Genomic DNA, 20,740 nt, shown 5'->3' with positions numbered 1-20,740 from the left:
TTTTACTTCCACAATGTTTTATCTAATTTAATTATGGTAAATCTTAACTGTTAATTTAAACTAAGTGATGTTTTTATTGGTGAAGTGTTAATTCTAAATGCATATGCAAATATTTATCATCCTCTACATTCACATAAATTGCATGTGTTAAATGTAGAAGTTTTTAAAGTTTACATGCCAGGTACCACAATCTAAGGAAACCATTTCTATCAAATTTTAGGACAGTCTCAAAAGCCTACATTAGCATCTACAATATGAATTGCAAGATTAGAATAAATCAATTATCTCCAATTTGCAGGATCATTTAGTTTTAACCCCTTAAGTAAATTTTTTTAGTTTTTTAGTTTGCCATCTGTAAATAAGGAGGTTATTGAGGTGCTAATTATAAAGCATCTATGAAATTTTATCGTGTGATATGCCAATTATGTTTAAGAAGTTTCTCAGGTGTGATAAGAAAAGGACTATATAACTTTAATAATGCAGAGAAGGCCGTTTGTTAAGAACCAGCAAATTCACAGTTAATGTTAAGCTCAGAAAGTATAAAAGATGGCTGCTACCCCGGATAAACTTACGTCACTGAGGAAGAGCGAAACGCGTCTGATGGTTTTTGGTCATCACAGGCCACCGTAGTGAGGAAGTAAAGTTTTCCAAGTCTGGCAAGCATCTCGCCTGGAGCGCATGCGCATGCGCGACAGAACGGGAGCTGTGTAAGGTGTGTGCAAAGAGGAAATCAGACGGAGAAGGACCCAGCTCGTGCACGGGCTTGTGGAGACTTTCCCTGCCGCTTTCTGAACTCCACGCACTATCCCAAGATTCTACCAGCTGGAATCCAGGCCACACAAGACAACCCATCTTCTAGAGGGACGCTCTGTGGAGTCTGGACATATCTCCTCCCTATGCCAATATTATTTGGCCGCTTGTGAGTTTTTAATCTCTATTTACTTTATGTTAATAAACGTTATTATACTATTTTTTTCCCTTCTCTTCCCTATTTTTTGAGGATTCATCAGGGGGCCCTCCCTCTCCCCCCCACTCCCTAGCCCCCAGAGGATCAGTCATCCGACCAAGACCAGACACCTAATGTGAGTGTGTCTCCTCTCCTATTAATTATCTACAGCTATATAGAGATCTAAGGTACCCATATGTGTTGAATTACTCCTCATTGTGGTCCCCCATCTCTCTTTTATTTTCTACGTTCATATATGTCCTGGAGCCACAAGCAGAACGACGCGCCTGAGGATTCCTCCCCTTTCCCTTCTCTACATAAATACAGAGGTTGGCGAATCACCTCTGAGAGACTCAGGCAGCGGAACTGTATTGTGTGAAGGACTGAAGTTACGAATTGTACAGTAGGACTTTTTGGCGCAACTATTCTATCTCTTTTAAGCCGTGGAGGTGTGGCTGGAAGGCAGATAATTTAGCGTTGACGGTTCTGGGTTGGAGAGTGTAGAAGATGCAGTATACTTGCAGAGTTCTTGGATTGGAGAAGACAGGATAGAAGGGGTCCATAAGTCGTGGTTTGGGATTGTAGAGAGCAGTATAGTCCGAGTCTGTATGAAGTGTTCAAGGGTAGGAGAGATCGTCGTAGTCGAGGGTATGCCAAATCCAAAATCCAGAAGGGTCCACAAACAAGCCGAGTCGGTACACAAGAGGTTAACTGCAAAGGAGACAGAGCACTGCACAACAGAAATGAGCTTCATGAGGCTACATAGGATTATGCTGAGCAAAGAAAGGGAGGAATCAGGAAGTATTTACAGACAGGGCAGACCAATGGGAACAGGAGGCAGAGCGGGGGTGCTGTTCCAGCGGAGCTGGGATAGGCTGCAGGCAAAAAGGCAGGAAGGAGAGACTTGCCACACAGCTGGGGATCGTCGCATATCATTGCGTGTGCGTGCCACATGGGAGAGATGCGCAATGCATGCGGGAGGCGGGACCAGGTTCCGTGCGGCAGCTAGAAGAGCTGCGGGTACGCGCGCACTCTGTAATGAGAGCCGTGGAGCGCGCACGGGCAGGAACAGTGGCCATGGTGGCAGCAGGTAAGGAGGAAACACGCCGCAAAGGACGTTTTCCCCGATTCCTTACAGTACCCCCCATTGAGGATCGTCCTCAGGACGATTCCTATACGGCTTATTTGGAAACCTGGCATGGAACCGCCTTAGTAAGCCTGGAGCATGGATCTGGCAAAGTGGTGTCCATGAGCGTTCTTCGGGTCCGAAACATTTCCAATTAACTAAAAATTGGACACCTCCTCTGGAGTGTCTAGAATCAATAATCGACTGAATCTTGAACTCTTCCTATTCCTGAACCATGACCGGAGGCAGCCTAGACGAGATGTCGGGGAATCGAGAGCTCTGTAGAACTGGCTTTAATAACGAGACATGGAAGACTGATGGTATCTTCATCGATGGAGGCAGTTAAAGGCGATAAGCAACAGGATTGACCTGTTTCTGAATGCTGAAAGGACCCAGGAACCGTGGAGCCAGTTTCATCGTAGGCATCTTCAACCTTATATTCCTTGAAGATAGCCATACCTTGTCTCCTGGCCTATATTTGAGCGCCTTTTGGCGATGGCGGTCCGCCTGTCCCTTCTGTCTGAGGACTGCCTCCTGAAGGTTTTTTTTAATTCTCCTCCATGAGTTTTGAAGAAAGTTTACCCTGGAGTCTGCTGCCGGAACGCCAGAGAGATTAGATGAGATAGGGAGACGGGCTGGGTGGAAGCCATCATTTAAAAAGAAGGGCGACTCTTGGTTGGACTCGTTCCTGAGGAAATTGTAAGCGAATTCAGCCCATGGGAGTAGATCCACCCAGTTATCTTGTGCATCGGATATGAAACACCTCAGGTATTGTTCAAGAGATTGGTTTGTTCTTTCTGTCTGACCGTTGGTTTGTGGGTGGTATCCGGAAGAAAATAGAAGCGAAATGTCCAGTCTTTGGACGAAGGAACGCCAGAACTTAGAAACAAACTGTGATCCACGATCGGAAACAATAGAGACTGGGACTCCTTGGAAACGGAAGATCTCCTTCACATAGATGTCTGCTAGTGTAGCAGAATTAAGGGGACCTTTAAGTGTTATAAAATGAGCTTGCTTAGAAAATTTGCAATGACCAGGATGGTATTCATACTGTTAGAGAGGGCAAGTTCGCCAATGAAGTCCATAGAAAGGTGTGTCCAAGGACGATCCGGAATAGGCAAAGGACGAAGCAGACGAAACGGCTTGTTGCGAGCGGATTTGTTTCAAGCACAGGCTGAACAGGAACTGACAAATTCTTTAATGTCCTTCAGCATGTTTGGCCACCAAAACGTGCATCTGATTAGATCCGAGGTTCTCTTGGTATCTGGGTGACCGGCAGATTTAGAGGAGTGACCCCACTCGAGGATTTTTTGGTGGAATTGTGGAGCGGCATACAAGCACCCCTCCGGCGCCTCCATACCCTCTGGAATGAGTGTTTGAGACTCCAATATCTTATCCAGTACGTCAAAGGAATTAGCCGAAAGGATATACTTAGGGGGAAGAATGCTCTCAGGGATATCTTCAGATTTGTTGTCTTCACTGACGAATTGACAGGACAAAGCATCGGCCTTCAGTTTCTTGGTAGCAGGAATGTATGAGATAATGTAATTGAACCTTGAGAAGAAGAGGGCCCAACAGGCTTGACGAGAACCAAGATGGCTAGCACTCTCAATGTACAATAAGTTTTTATGATCCGTAAGGATTGAGATAGGGTTTTCAGTACCCTCCAGGAGGTGTCTCCATACTTGTAGGGCAAGTTTAATGGCTAAAAGTTCTCTGTTCCCAACATCATAAATTTGTTCTGCGGAAGATAATTTCTTAGAAAAGAACCCACAGGGGTGCAACTTATCCTGTGGAGATCGCCTTTGAGAGAGTATGGCTCCTGCTCCAATATCTGAGGCATCTACCTCCAAAGTGGAAGGGAGAGTAGGATCAGGACGACGTAAGATTGGGGCGGAAACAAAAGCGTATTTGAGAGAGTCGAAGGCTAGGCATGCTTAGGGGGCCAGGAGGAGGGGTCCGCTCCTTTCGTAGTCAGGTGTGAGGATTCGCCATCCTGGCATACAAAGACCGTCTCCTCACCTCTTAGTCCCTTCTTCAGCAGACACTCAAGTTGCGCAATCTCCTGGTCCTGTGATGCGCACGCGCGCGGATCCTGCGCTGCCTCTTCATGCTGCCACGGACCCTGATCCCACCCCTCGCCCTGTCACACATCGTGGATGCTCCTCCAGCCTCCCTGATAACACGTGAGTTAGGCCAAGCCCCTCGACCTCTGTGACACGCACGGGTCGGCGCGCAACAGGTCCTGCCTCCTCTGCTCCCAGGAATCAGTGTGGGAGTGACGTGCTACCCAGACTCCGCCCCTGGCCTCCGTGACGCGTGCGGGACGGCACGCAAGCACTTCTGCACTCAACCCTGATTAGGCTGTTTCCTAGGGCACACCTGTGTGCACCAGCAGACAATACTCTCCCACTTCCTGGTTCCGCCCTGGCTCCAGGCTCCTCCTTTATATACCTTTAGTCTGCATTCAGTCATCGCTGAGCATAGTCGTTTTGACGCCGTGCCTTGCCACATCTAGTTCCTGAACCTTGCCTTGCCTTACCTTGCTTGCTGTTTAACCTCTCGTTGCCTGACCCTGCTAGTACCTTGGACTCCGCTTCTCTCTACTCCTGATCCGGCTTGTCTGACTATTCTCCTGGCTCCAGTCCTGACCATTGGCTAAGTCCTCCTACGATCCAACTTTCTCCAATCCTGAACCTGGCTATGCACACCGACGATCTGCAACTCTCCAATCCTGAACCTGGCTACACACACCGACGATCCGCAACTATCCACTCCTGAACCTGGCAAGTACCATTACTATTCTACTATCCGTAATCCTGACCTGACCTGAATGACTACTCTACACACTAGGCGCGCCCGCATGGCTGTGGGTCAGCGTTACTCAATTCCCTGCCTCAGCACTGCGGTCGCGCTTCGTTTGTGGTGAGCTACATGTTACATCAAGGCAGTAATGGGAGCCACAGTGGCGAAGAAATTACGAATGAAGTTACAATAATAATTGGCAAAACCAAGGAAGCACTGAATTGCCCTGAGAGAAGTGGTTTGGGGCCAATCTAGAACGGCTTTAAGTTTATCAGGATCCATCGCAAACCTTGTATCAGAAATAATGTACCCTAGGAAAGAGGTAGAGGTCTGGTGGAACATACATTTTTCCATTTTGGCATAGAGATGGTTCTCGCGCAGGTGAGAGAGAACTAACTTAGTGTGCTGAATGTGTTCCGGAAGGGACTTAGAATAGATGAGGATGTCATCAAGGTATACAATGATGAAAATGTTAAGGACATCATGAAAAACTTAATTCACAAACTCCTGGAAAACTGCAGGTGCATTACAAAGTCCAAAGGGCGTAACTAAATATTTGTAATGGCCGTCGCGTGTATTGAAGGCCGTCTTCCATTCATCTCCTTGTTGTACACATATAAGATTATAAGCCCTATGAAGGTCCAGCTTGGAGAAAATGGTAGCATCTTGCAAGCGGTCGAAAAGTTCGGAAATAAGGGGCAAGGGGTAGCGATTCTTCAGAGTAATCTTGTCCAAACCTTTGTAATCTTAAGCTACCTGAACAAGCTCCTCACCCCTACCACATGCAGTACCTATCACCTGAGATCAGACTCCAAAAGACTATTCATGGTCCCAAGACTCAACAAAGTATCCGGACGTTCCTCCTTCTCCTTCCGTGCACCCCAAAACTGGAACAACCTACCAGAGACTCTCATATCCACCACCAGCTTAAGTTCTTTCAAATCTAAGGCTGTCTCACACTTTAATCTGGTCTGTAACTGTTTCATACGCTCATAATATATATTTTCTTTAACTGTGCATGCAATGTCTTGTATATAATGTATACCTTGTTCATTTATGTAACTGTATTTGTAACCATGTATTATTTTGTTTTACTCTGTGCCCAGGACATACTTGAAAACGAGAGGTAACTCTCAATGTATTACTTCCTGGTAAAATATTTTATAAATAAAATAAATAAATCTATACATGGGCGAAGTGACCCATCTTTCTTCTTAATGAAAAAGAATCCTGCTCCGGCAGGGAAAGTAGAATTTCTTTAAAAGCCCTTCTTTAAATTCTCTTGAATATATTCGGACATGGCCTTAGTCTCCGGGAGAGATAATGGATAAGACCTAGCTTTGGGAAGGATGGCACCGGGCAAAAGATCAATAGGGCAGTCAAAGGGACGATGAGGGGGCAGAACCACAGAACAAACCTTATCAAATACGTCAATAAACTCTGAATATATTACAGGAAGGGAAGGGTTGGCAGGTTTGGTGGTCTCTAGACCGACAACGACTTGTACGGGGGGAGTACAAGGACTTTTAGCAACTGGACCCCAATGTACAGGTTTGTTATCCGTCCAGTATATCTGAGGATTGTGGTGTTAGAGCCAAGGTAGACCCAGGATTACCTGCACCGCAGGGGAGTGAATTACGTCCAAGGAAATCTTCTCTTTATGACCATCCTTCGTGGAGCGGGAAAGAAGAACTGTCTGCAAAGAAATGAAGGTTGGCTGGAGAGGTCTTCCATCAATGACCTTGAGACCGACGGGAACGGACTTCTGTATCATAGAGATGTTGTGCTTGTTGGCGAATCCTGGTCCACAAAGTTTCACCCAGACCCGGAGTTGACAAAAGTGGACGCGGATACTCTGAAGTAAGGACCCTCGAGGAACTTTTGGAAGCATAATCCTTTTCAGTAGTCTTCCCTTAGTAGGGGCAGAAGAAGAAATAGTACCCAATGAGATTCCCCCATACCTCATTGGGTGTTGGTGTTTCCCGGCTCCGTAGGGCAGCGGCACACCAGATGTCCAGGTAGACCGCAGTAGAAACACAGACCCTCATTCTTCTGGCGTTGTTTCTCAGAATAGGAGAGTTGATGACTTCCTAACTGAATGGGTTCTGGGGTCTCAAGAGCTGGGAGAATGGTAGGAATAGGACTGCAGATAGAAGGCATAGGTGTGAGAGAATGAGCATGATGGTGTTCAAGCCGCTTTTCCTGAAGGCGTTGATCCATTCGAATACATATGGCTTTCAGGTCCTCTAGTGCGGGAGGTCTTTCCTAAGCAGCTAAATTATTCTTCAGAGTCTCCAAAAGTCCTTGCCAGAAGGCTGCAGATAAAGCCTCATCGTTCCAGCCCGTCTCCGCAGCGATGGTCCGGAACTCCAGAGCATACTTAGCAACAGATCTGTGGCCCTGGGATATATGAAACAAAGAAGATGCAGCAGTAACTTTATGACCAGGGGTATCAAACACCTGTTTGAATTCTTTCTTGAAATTAGCGAAATCTTGTGTATGTTCGGGTCTCTTCTACCAAATGGGAGAAGCCCAGGACAATGCATCGCCAGTTAAGAGTGCAATAATATAAGCCACTTAAGCTCTGTCGGAAGAGAAGCGAGAAGGAGTTAATTCAAATTGAATATCACATTGGTTTAAGAATCCTCAACACCCATGTGGGTCACCAGCATAGTGATTGGGAGTGAGGAGACATGGCTCCAGAGGTACATTGGGCTCCGGACTAGAGGAGGACAAGGTCGAAGGTCTGACAATGCGAGACTGAGACTGATGGAGCGAAATAGTGGCGATTTTCTGGGCCAAGGAGGTGACTTGGTTGTCCAAATACTGAAAAAGCTCGGTAATGGAGGGCAGGGCTGGGCCCACCTCAGGGGGGTCTATGTTTGTTGGGCTCAGCATACTGTAATGCTCGCGCTGCCCATAATCAAGACAAGACCCTGGAACTGAGGTGGGAATGTACAACACCACACAACCGCAGCAGCGGAGGACTGCCTGGAAGGCGGATAGTTTTGCGTTGCCGGGTCTGGGTTGGAGAGTGTAGGAGATGCGGTATACTTGCCGAGTTCTTAGATTGGAGAAGACAGGATAGTATGGGTCCGTAAGCCATGGTCTGGGATTGTAGAGGGCAGCGTAGTCCGAGTCCGTATGCCGTGTTCAAGTTTAGGAGAGATCGCCGTAGTCAAGTGTATGCCAAAGCCCAAAATCCAGAAGGGTCCATTGTGACGACCCACCCAGTGTTTAGCAGAGATGGCAAAGGTATTGCATCTAGGGCGCAGGGTGAGAGGCAGGCAGCTGACCGTTCAAGGCACCGTTTTCTTCTGTAGGAAGTTTATTCCCCAGCTCAGGACTGAGACTGAACCCCGTACTGATGTGACCCAGGAGCAATTCTCAGTACTTGCTGTCTGGTCTCCTGCTTGCAGAGTTGCTTTACAGGCATTAACCCTGACTCCTGCTCTGTCCCTAACTACACCCATGGCTTCTAACCAGTCCTGCATGCAGGGAGATGCCTCGGGCTATGGCATCAGTACTGGACTCAGTCAAGTGGGGGAGGAGGGCCGTGGACATGGCAATGTGGAGGGTCTTTCCCACCAGGACAATCTTTGTGGATTCAGGCCAGGCCAGCCCAACCAACGGACGACGCAGCCGGGGCAGAGCCTGTCCTTTGAATGGGGGAGGTGTGACGATCGGGGTTAATTAGGCCAATAATAAAGGCAGTATGCCTGGCTGATTAACCCTAAATCATGTTGGGACAGAAGGGGTTAATTCTATGTACACCACAAATGTCATATTTTACCCTACAACACCGTATTGTTCCTGTTTTGCAGTAATTAACCCTAAATCGCATTGGGAGTGAAGGGGTTAAAAGTATATGCATTACCCTGATGTAATTGCCCCTGTCCGAGCCTTCTAATCCCAATTTGACAGCCTGTTCCCTGCCTGCAGTAATAGCAATGTATGCAAATTAGGCCAATTGTATTTCAGACACAAGGAGCAAGCTAGCACTCTAATTTTTGGAGTGCAGTTAGCTAAGGATGTACTAAACCCATACATATGGTTTGGGGTCCCCCACACATACAGAAAGTATATAAATAGATAAACTGTATTTTAGTTATGTTTTAAAAGGTACCGGCAGGAAGCTTTTCCTGTGCCCAACAATGAATTTATTATCATGCATATATGTTAAGAGTAAGGAAATTAACATTAGACAGGAGATGACAGACACTTGGTTGTGTGTAATCCTGGACTTTGAAATGTGTAGCAGAAAACCTCTGAGCTTCAAAGAAATAGAGGTGTTAAACTTTTGTTCCCAGACAGGAGTGAGGTAGATTGAGTGGCATCCCTTAAGGAAGCAGGGTGGCATATGGTAAGTAGCAAGTAGCCAGGTGGGGGAAGATTACATTTCTGTTGCACATGCTCTGTGCAAACAATGAAGTCACTTTTGCCAGTAGTTCCTAGCATGGGCAGAACAGGGATTGGTGGGTTAAACGTTAGGACTGTGAACTCTATAACCATGCATGCCGAGCTATCCCCAGTGTCATTCATGTCATATCCAAGCTTTGTGCAATATAAGCTGAATAAAGAGGCGCTAACACCCTAAGCGGTGCTTTCTAATCTTAATGTATAAGTGTGATAAATACAAATATTAACAAGTGCAAAACCAAGTGAAATAACAATATAAAAGTGTCACCCCCCTGCTTCTACCCTCCTGTGGGGTTGTCTTCACTCTTCCCCATAAATGTAGATAGTTTTCTCATGATCCAGGGGGAGCATGGGGGATAAAAACACTCAAAAACAACAATCTAAGTGCAGATGTAACCAGTATGCTGGAGACGAGGGGTCTAGCCGGAGTTCCCGTCGGGTTCGGTGCGGTGAGAAGCGGCACTTATCTCCCAGTGGTCACTTTGAAGCTTATTATAGCTTACATGCTGTTTTTTATTGGCAACACTGTAAGTGTGCACTTTTTAGAGTTTTATAAATTGTTAGAATTATATGATCTGTGCTATGTGCGTACATTTCTTTCTTGCTGAGGTCGCATTTCCCCAGTGAAGGAGCAGCTCTGCAAATATCGAAATCCACAGCCTACCCTTTGTCACCTCTGCTTGATTACCATATCCAAGCTTTGCACAAAATTCTGTTCGAGTACAGTGGTAGCGGTTCCAGGACGCAAGGGGTTAACAACATCGTAACAAAGGATTTATCCCAAATTCAGGAATTTGTTAGCCCTGGTGACTCCCGGACGAATTCTAACGAACAAGCACGAAATTCCTTCATTTGGCGGAGATATTAGATCGGCAACTTGCGATCTAGCCAAACGGGCTATAAATCAGAGACTGCATTTCTTGCGCTTTTGTTCAAAGGACAATTTATTTTGTTTCCCCATCCCAGTAAGTGTTGTATTAAGTGTATTCTGAGGTTGTCGTGTGTTTGTCTATTAAGAAAATAAATGACAATTTATTTTGCCCTCCTTGTTGCGTTCAATCGAGAATCCCAAAAATATAAAAGTGTTGATAAGTTCTGGTCAACCGTGACATCCAAAAACAAGCCGAGTCGGTACACAAGAGGTTAACGGCAAAGGAGACAGAGAACTGCACAACAGAAGTGAGCTTCACGAGGCTACATAGGATTATGCTGAGCAAAGCAAGGGAGGAATCAGGAGTATTTACAGACAGGGCAGACCAATGGGAACAGGAGGCGTAGCGGAGGCGTGGCCCCAGCGGAGCTGGGATAGGCTGCAGGCAACAAGGCAGGAAGGAGAGACTTGCCACGCAGCTGGGGATTGTCGCACGTCATCGCGTGTTCACGTCGCATGGGAGAGATGCGCGACGCTTGCGGGAGGTGGGACCAGGATCCGTGCGGAAGCTAGAAGAGCTGCGGGTGCATGCACGTGCTGTAATGAGAGCGGGGGAGCGCGCATGGGCAGGAACAGTGGCCACCGCAAAGGACGTGTTCCCCGATTCCTTACACCTTAACATATAGTATAGTAAATTACTGCATGGTTTTTCTGAAGAAGTACAATAGTAGGTGTGGCCAGGTCCTCCCCCGCACCCCCCTCCGGGTCCCCATTGGCCCTCTTACCTCCGCACGGCTGGGGGAATTGCCGGTCAGTCAGGGAGGCTACAGCGGCGCTTTAGGGGTGCCAGCGGCAGGGTGTGCTGACACCCGGTGAAGTGTGGGGAGCTGCAGCTGGTCGGAGGGGCAACTGGATCGCCGGAGCTCCGTGGTGCTACCTAATAGAGGGTGCCGCCATCTTGTGAAGGTTCACGCATGCGCGATTGAGAGTTGCGGTGGCCATTAGAGGGAGAGGTGCGCATGCGCAGTGCAGGCACATAGCGGCAGCCATGTTAGCTAAAACTCTGCAAGAGAACTAAAAGCCCCATAATGCACTGTGGCTGAAACTTCACATGGCGCGACACAGCCAAAAGGGCTTCAGCATCTCCCTATAAGAATAAAGATACATTTGGCGCACTTTGGAGAGCCACGCCAGTGGGAAGCAGGACAGCAAGGGGATAGGTAAGGTCCAGGGAGAAGTGCTCCGCTGGACTAGGCCAGAATATCCCCTTATGTCCCAGCTAGACCCCATCACTATTAGCTTGTGTGCTGTAGGGAAGTCCCCAAGACAGGGATGCTCCCCTTACCACATTAGAGTTAGTCAGCACATCTGTGACGGACGCACGCGGTATGCACGGCCTGTGTCTGGGACCAGACCAGGCCATCAACCCAGGAACTATCCTAAGGTGGGACCCTCCAGCCGGATACCACCTCACGCAGAGGCGGATCTTTGGTGGGCAGACTGATCGGTTGTTTGTTAGTACCCAGCGGCACAATTCATGTAGGTAGCGCTGTCACACACGGGGTGGGGTTGGCTATTGTGGCCTGGACACTGGGACACTGGTGCCCCTGCACCCAAGTACTGTGGGGATATTCTGCGGATTGGTTTATCTATATAATGTATTGTTATGTGTTGTATTACATTGTTCCTGGTATAAGTTACTGTGCACTAAATACTGTTACATATACCCTTGTGTGCAATTACTCTGTATTGTCCTGGGAGGGGCCATCCCACTGTATGAGGATCCTTCCCAGGTGGAGGCGCTGTTAGTATACTCGTTACACACACCCAGGCTCCCAGTGGCAGAGGATCAGGCCTCCTGTTTGCCACTCAGGTAATAGCAGCACACGTGGACACCCTAGACACAAGGGAAAGGGGGCTACACAGGCATTATTCATTGTTTTTAATCTTTCTTTCATGACAACACTCCACGCTTCCAATTTCATGAATAAAAGCTACACAGACATTGGGAGTGAAAGGGACAACCCTTTCACCCCCCTACTTCTTTGTATATGTTATTGTTTTTTTGTTTCTTCTTACTTAAAACACAAACATGGCTTTCTATGTTTTATGCCCGTCTACATTTGTTTTGGTACTGAAAATGTTTCTAGTCATTTCGGTCGTTTCCTGCAGAATATCCCTATTGACATAAATAAGGATTTTATGATATAATCCGCATAAAGGGACACTTCAAACAATATACAATAAGGCCCTTTGTGTGAACAACACTCTGGATAACAACCATTCAAGAAGACTATGATCTTGCATGCGTTTTTTATCAGTTTGTTAGCAGGGCTTACAACTAAATTTAAAATGGATAAGGAATTAACCTGGGCACTTACGGTCTTACCATGAAATGTTTTCCTTCTTATAACTAGAATTCTACCAAACATTTGGCTGGGAAGTTGCCCACGACAACTGGAGCATGTAACGATCAAGCTGAAGCATGAACTGGGGGTGACAGCTGTGATCAACTTCCAGACTGAGTCAGATGTTATCCAGAATTCCAGAGGTTGCAACCGCTATCCTGAACCGATGACTGCTGAAACAATGTTCAGATTGTATAAAGATGTTGGCTTGGCCTACATATGGATCCCTACTCCTGATATGAGTACAGAAGGTACACTATTATTCTTTTTGCAGAACAAATACTGCAAATACTATGCAATTTATGTAAGTGCATGTTCAGTAACGTAAAAGTTTATTTTTTTCCACTTATTCTTTATGCAATTTTTCAATCCTGTTTAAAAGGAGGCAGGAAAGAAAGGGTGTTATTAACTTGGAAATAGTTCCAGTATCCACTTTCCATCAAGACATCACAGGGCAATTGTTAGGTTACCATGTCACAAACAAATGCATAATTAAGCTTTTGAATTTGTTTATTATTATATCAATGTCACGGGAGACCAAGATTTATACACAAATTAAAACCGGGATTCTGCCCAGAGCACACAAGTTGAGTTAAACAAATTTGAATTTATTTCTTTTCAGACAGACACACAAATCTTCACAATATACACTCAATAAAACACTTACTGGGATGGGGAAACAAAATCAATTGTCCTTGGAACGAAACAAAGTCTCTGGGCAGCCCTGCACGCATGCAAGTGGGTGTGCACAATGATCCGTGTAGCAGTTCCTGGCTAGGGGCGCAACTTGCCAGCCCTCTATTTCCGCCAACAGGTAAAATTCGTTCAGTCCTTACAGGGTTCATTCGGGAACCCTTAGCTCTAACAAATTCCAGAAGAAGGGGATGATCCTTGGTTACAATATTATTAACCCCTCACACTCTGGAACCGCAGACGCTAGAACTTGGTTAAAATCAGGTGATTCTGATGGGGACTGGCCAGCAGGCATTTTTATAGGGTTCAGGGTCCTATACTTAACATCTGCACCCAATCCCGCCCGTGGGAATATTTTCCCCACCTATCCCAGACTTGCCAGTACTTCGCAGAAAGGGCAGGAGCTGCTTCCTGGTTTGCACCGAGCATGTGTAAACTTCACACCTCAGCTCCTTAGCATACCAGTGTCAGTCTCTATATAACTCTGGAGGGTCTGAGCCCAGACCCAGTAATCAGGCTGCGCACTACTGAGTGGCTTCTAATTTAGTATATCTGAGTTGATCCAAAAGGGGGATCAGAAAGGTTCCCTCACAGTAGAGCACTCGATGTGCGGAGTACAGTGGGTAGACTAACAATGGTCTAACAGGTAAATACTGTTGATAGGTCAAAATAGGCCTATCATAACCGGATTAGCCAGGAAGAAAATAATAAAGTTTTATTCAAATATATGGATTAAAAACACATAAATCACATTCAAACATTAAAATAACCCCGTAGTGAAGTGGCAAGATAAGCAAAACAATGGGTATTTCGATAATAATATCTGATTAAATGCTACCAGTAAACGTCTCTGTAACAGGGGACTTATCCCTGTTCACAAATGTGCCTCTAATCCAGCAGTGTGGTGGTTAACTGCTGGTAGGCAATTAACTAACACCACCTGCCTGATTTAGATGGCTTAGAAAAAGCCTGCCTTTGAGACAGGAAGTGACTCCTTAGCTCATGTGTGAGCTGAACTTTGGAGACAGAGCAGAGGTTCTTGAGTCTCCCAGGAGAGACTGACCAAGAGAACACAGATCTCTGGAGCTGACCATGTCTTGAGCTCTGCCAGAAGACACAGCAGAACTGCTTCCAAGACACAGGGGAAACTTCTAAACCTGAATGCTGACAAACCCTGAAGAAAAGGTAGCAACCAGGGACAGAGAAGATTTTCCCTAAAATTACAAGGAACAGATAAGACTTTTATTACAAGACTTTTTATATCTTTTCATTTCATGCTATATGTTTGGGGCTGGGAGACATGCTTAACTAAGGGAGTTGTGAATTGCATCGTATTTCACTAGAACCACTCCCAAGTGAATAGAAGCTTTGTTTCCCCCTTGTTTGGATGGTTTCCTGATGTTAAGGAAAAGGCACAATAAAGCCTCGTTATATTTTCACCTTATAAAGTCTCCAATTGTGTACCTCTGTGAACGTCCGTCTACATATGGTGTCCGAAGTGGGACGAGAGGTGTCTTTGAAGTTAAAAAGGACCGGAGATTTTTTATGTGAAATTTATTTTTATGCTTTTTGTCTACAAACAGTCCGAGCAACTTAAAAAAAAAATCTCATGCAGCAGAGACCAGAGTTAAAGTGATACACACCACTGAAACTTACACTGCACTGAAACTTACAAAACCACAGATGGACTCTTTTCCCCAATCCCAAGAGGAGAGAGACTGCTGAAGCAGCTAAACCTTATTTGCCTATCACAAAGTGTAATATGGTCATTGAAATAGGGGGTTTTGCCTTCCAGCCATAGTCAGGGTTCAAGAAGTGAGTCAGCCCTTAAAAAGGGATAGGTGTTTGTTGTTTTCAAAAGTTTCGCTGAAGCAGTGAATACAGATGGTGACCCACGAGTGGTACTGATTTTGCAAATAAAGGTTGCCACACCGCATAGGGCTACCAGCTGTGAATGGAACTCAAGCAGAAAACCAAATTCTGTTGCTGAAGCGGAGGGATTCACCTAGCAAGTAAATGGTGTAAAGCAAACAGAAGTTTTTACCTAGCAACTACACATTCAGCATACCTCATGAGAGATTAAACCTAGCAAGTAAATGGTGTAAAGCAAATAGATGTTTTTACCTACTGCTGCGGCAGCTTTTATTCTTACAAAAAATTGGCATGTACCTGGCATGTTCCTGGAATGTGACACTTTTCACCCGGAGCATGCCGGGCTCCTTTTGCCTTCCCAGCCAGGTGCATGCCCGGCTGACGCGCGGTTGATGTGTTAATTAATAATGGTTCAGGATTTACTAGGCTGCAATGCTTCGCGTGTCCGCCAGATGGCATAAATTCATGAATTGTAATGCAGTATATATATACTGTATAACAACAACCCCTATAACACCTAACATACAGTACTGTACATTTTTATTCATAGTGTACATGTACATGGGGTCTCCGGAGCTGAACCGCATTGGTTTCAGGTCGGGGAACCCCTGCTCCCCGAGATACAGCCCCCTTTATGAGGTGCCAGTATCCCTCTGCTTGGTTTAAAGGTCCCGATCACGTGACCACGGACTGTAAACCAAGCAGAGGGATACCGGCACCCCCTAAAGGGGCCTGTATCTCGGGGAGAAGGGGGTCCCCGGACCTGAAACCACAGCAGTTCTGCTCCGGAGACCCTCTGCCCATCTACAGTATGAATAAAAAACATATATAAATAAACACTCGTTCCTTACCTTAGCGGCTATGTGCTATGGTAACGAAGCAGCATTTCTGTATTTTAATAATATTGTACAGTGAGCAGGGGGTTCCCTGAGCCAGAAATTAATGCTCAGGGTACCCCCTGCTCCTGCACAATATTATTAAAAATACAGAAATGCTGCTTCATTACCATAGCGGATAGCCGCTAAGGCAATGAAGGGGTTAACTCACCGTGCCCGCTTTATTGTGGGTAGCGGGGGTGGGTGAGGGGGGTATTTGGCCCTTGGTGTGAGTTTAGGACTTGCGGGGGTTGCGGGTGCACTTAACCCCTTCACGGCCGTAGCAGTTAATACCGCTACGGTCATGAAGGGGTTAAGCCCTCCCGCTACCCCCCGCAAGCCCTAAACAGCCACCGTTGGGGCTAATACCCCCCTCACCCACCCCCACTACCCACAATAAAAAAAATACACACACAGCAGCCGCCAAAAAATAAATAAATAAATCTAAATAAATAAATAAATAAATGACTATAAATAAATACATTTGAAATACAATTTTATTTATAGTGTAGATGTGCAGGGGGTCTCCGGAGCTGAACCGCATTGGGTTCAGGTCGGGGGACCCCCTGCTCCCCGAGATACAGCCCCCTTTATGAGGTGCCAGTATCCCTCTGCTTGGTTTAAAGGTCCCAATCACGTGACCGCGGCCTGTAAACCAAGCAGAGGGATACCGGCACCCCCTAAAGGGGCCTGTATCTCGGGGAGCAGGGGGTCCCCGGACCTAAAACCACAGCGGTTCTGCTCCGGAGACCCTCTGCACATGTACAGTATAAATAAAACACACACATCAATAAAGAATCGTTCTTTACCTTAGCGGCTATGTGCTATGGTAACGAAGCAGCATTTCTGTATTTTAATAATATTGTACAGTGAGCAGGGGGTTCCCTGAGCCAGAAATTAATGCTCAGGGTACCCCCTGCTCCTGCACAATATTATTAAAAATACAGAAATGCTGCATCATTACCATAGCAGATAGCCGCTAAGGCAATGAAGGGGTTAACTCACCGTACCCGCTTTATTGTGGGTAGCGGGGGTGGGTGAGGGGGGTATTTGGCCCTTGGTGTGAGTTTAGGACTTTCGGGGGGGTTGCGGGTGCACTTAACCCCTTCACGGCCGTAGCAGTTAATACCGCTACGGTCATGAAGGGGTTAAGCCCTCCCGCTACCCCCCGCAAGACCTAAACAGCAACCGTTGGGGCTAATACCCCCTTCACCCACCCCCGCTAACCACAATAAAAAAAATACACACACAGCAGCCGCCAAAAAATAAATAATAAATCTAAATATATAAATGTCTATAAATAAATACATTTGAAATACATTTTTATTTATAGTGTAGATGTGCAGGGGGTCTCTGGAGCTGAACCGCATTGGTTTCAGGTCAGGGGACCCCCTGTTCCCCGAGATACAGCCCCCTTTATGAGGTGCCGGTATCCCTCTGCTTTGTTTAAAGATCCCGATCAGGTGACCGCGGCCTGTAACCCAAGCAGAGGTATACCGGCACCCCCTAAAGGGGCCTGTATCTCGGGGAGCAGGGGGTCCCCGGACCTGAAACCAACACTGTTCAGCTCCGGAGACCCTCTGCACATGTACAGTATGAATAAAAAACATATATAAATAAACACTCTTTCCTTACCTTAGCGGCTATGTGCTACGGTAATGAAGCAGCATTTCTGTATTTTAATAATATTGTAAAGTGAGCAGGGGGTTCCCTGAACCAGAAATTATTGCTCAGGGGACCCCCTGCTCCTGCACAATATTATTAAAAATACAGAAATGCTGCTTCATTACCTTAGCTGATAGCCGCTAAGGCAATGAAGGGGTTAACTCACCGTGCCCGCTTTATTGTGGGTAGCGGGGGTGGGTGAGGGGGGTATTTGGCCCTTGGTGTGAGTTTAGGACTTGCGGGGGGGTTGCGGGTGCACTTAATCCCTTCACGGCCGTAGCAGTTAATACCGCTACGGTCATGAAGGGGTTAAGCCCTCCCGCTACCCCCCGCAAGCCCTAAACAGCCACCGTTGGGGCTAATACCCCCTTCTCCCACCCCCACTACCCACAATAAAAAAGGCAATGAAGGCAGAATAGCATGTTTATTGGGGACATTTGATTTGCCCCCAATAAACATTGCAATAAACAACATACAGTACACCCCCTGTGTATTTAAAATACATAAACAATAAATACATGACATACATATTTTTATTGTGTGTTTTAAACCTGCCTGCCTTCACTGTAATCTATGTAAAAAACCCTCCTCTATTGTGTGTTTTAAACCTCCTGCCTTCACTGTAATCTATGTAAAAAACCCTCCCCCTATTGTGTGTGAAGCTTCCCTGCCTTCACTGTAATCAATGTAAAAAACCCTCCCCCTACCTATTGTGTCTGCTAAACTTCCCTGCTTTGACTAATCTGTGTAAGCCCCCCTCCCCCTAGTGTGTCAGTAAAATCTGCCTGGCCTGTGTTTCTGTGAGTGCAGTGTACTGTATGTAAATGTGGGGAGGGGGATCTCGTGTAAATAACCACACCCACACCCACTACCCACTACCCACGGCCCCTCCGCTGCTTGCTGCAAAATAGAGACAAAAATGAAAACATACAAAGTAATGTCCCCTAACCCCTTAATCACCATAGCGGTTATTAACCGCTACAGTCATTAAGGGGTTAACCCACCCTCACCCACCACTCGGGACTCCTACATACCCTCCCACACTAACCCCCCCACCCGTGAGGCCTAACCACCCACCCACTACCCACAAGGGAGGCCTACCCACATACCGTTGGGGAAACACCCCCCCCACCCCCAGTACCCACAATAAAAACTATACAGTGACCCACAATAAACAGCATTCTATTTATTAAATACATTACCCCCCCCCCTGTGCCCCCCCCATAAATACAAGATTTATTATTTTACATACAGGGTTCATAATGCAGCCCCACGCGAGTCCCCGGTGGGCTGGCGGGGCACCTGGACAGACCTACAGTTTACCAGCAGCCCTTTTTACACAGGTTCTGGAGGCCTGTTGGTGGATCCCGCCAGCACCAAGGCCCCCAGGTGGTCTCCTTGGGTCACCCTGGGCCACAATTGGGTCCCCACGGTAGGCCCGCGAATGTCTGGGAGTCCCGGGTCAGACCCACAGGTGTCTGCGGGGCCTCAGGTGGTTCCCTCGGGGGTCTGGGGAACTCACGGGTGCTCACTACGGGTCCGCGGTGCCCCCACAGAAGTGGGACCACACATCATCATCCCCGCACCTACGGGTCGGCGGTGCCCCCACAGAAGTGGGACCACACATCGTCATCCCCGCAGACTACGGGTCTGCGGTGCCCCCACAGAAGTGGAACCACACATCATCATCCCCGCATGTGTCACCCGTGGAACCACCAGCCTGATACCCTTGGGATACCCGAGGATGCCCACAGGTGGTCTCCAGAGGTCCCACGCAGAACCACGGAACCAACCCTGAATATAAAAAAAATAAACCTGGCCTATACATTCAATACATACACCCTCCCCCCCAACACCTACAGTACAATAATGTGCAAAATAACTATTATCCAGATATGGATAATAGATTAATTGCCCATTATTAAAAACATTAACTAGCATATACAAATAAATAAAGTACTACTGACCTCATCAATACGAAGTGTCCGTTGCCAGCAAAATCCTTGTCTTGCCCACAACATACATAGCAAATACAAAGCCAATACATTGCAATTACATTCAGATATCAATTTACCCCTTAAACACCTTATCAGATAATAACCACAAAGGTGATTAAGGGGTTAAGCCACACAGGCCCGATACCCACCCTTCACCCATGAATTTGTACAGTGGCTTCATCATGCAACTATATATATATATATATATATATATATAGATATACTGTGTATATATATATATATATACAAAGAGAGAGAGAGAGATATACTGCACCGACACACTTTATTCGAGCAAATACCCAGTATGTACCTGGCAGATACCTGGAATGCGCCGCTCCTCACCTCTGACAAGCCCCGTTGCGTTTGCCTTCCCAGCCTGGGTTCATGCCTGGCTGACGGGCGGCTGATCTGTTAAATGATAATGATTAGGATTTAATAGGCTGCAATGCTTCGCGTGTCTACCAGATGGCATAAATTCATGAATTGTAATGCAGTATATATATATATACTGTGCAGTATTGCAGCCAGCGGGAATAAAATGCTTCAATCCCTGCCTGGAAAATACCTCAATGCACTCGGGCAGAAAACAGTCACAAACCTCAATACACCCGGGTATACCCGAATTCGTGGGACTAGCCGAGCTCGAATAAAGTGTGTCACCAGTGTATAGTAGAAGCAACGCTTATTCTAACATTTGCTTTAAACTAGCCGGGTTACATTCAGGGTATGTGTTGGTTATGTTCTGGGCTAGTTTGAGGCAAGTTTAAAGCATTTTTGCATTAACTAACGACCCATAGGATTAACACAGCAGGGATCCCTGGCAGTCCAATTCAGTTTGAATGTGACTGCCAGGGACCCCCGCTGTTAATCTGATAGGCCATTAATCAATGCAGAAATGCTGGGGCTAGTTTAAGGAAAGTTTAAGGCATGTATTCAGAATGTACCTGGGTGTACCTGGGTCTTTTGGGGAATTGCCACTGGTTTTTGTTAGAATAAGAGTTGCCTCTACTGTATATATATATATATATATATATATATATATATATATATATATATATATATA

The 20,740-nt window shown here is 46.4% G+C and overlaps 1 protein-coding gene across 5 annotated transcripts in view; it reads left to right on the top strand.

The window, feature by feature from the left end:
* Window positions 1–20,740, top strand: part of EPM2A (EPM2A glucan phosphatase, laforin) — a 201,334-nt gene that overhangs the window by 113,383 nt on the left and 67,211 nt on the right. For all 5 annotated transcript variants that reach the window (XM_075596601.1, XM_075596604.1, XM_075596603.1 and 2 more), the window contains exon 4: window positions 12,585–12,826. In XM_075596601.1, coding sequence (XP_075452716.1) covers window positions 12,585–12,826 — 242 coding nt within the window. The remainder of the gene's footprint in view (window positions 1–12,584; window positions 12,827–20,740) is intronic.

This window comes from Ascaphus truei, chromosome 4 (assembly GCF_040206685.1).
Source record: "Ascaphus truei isolate aAscTru1 chromosome 4, aAscTru1.hap1, whole genome shotgun sequence".
NCBI lineage: Eukaryota > Metazoa > Chordata > Amphibia > Anura > Ascaphidae > Ascaphus > Ascaphus truei.
This window is presented reverse-complemented; position numbering and strand designations above follow the sequence as displayed.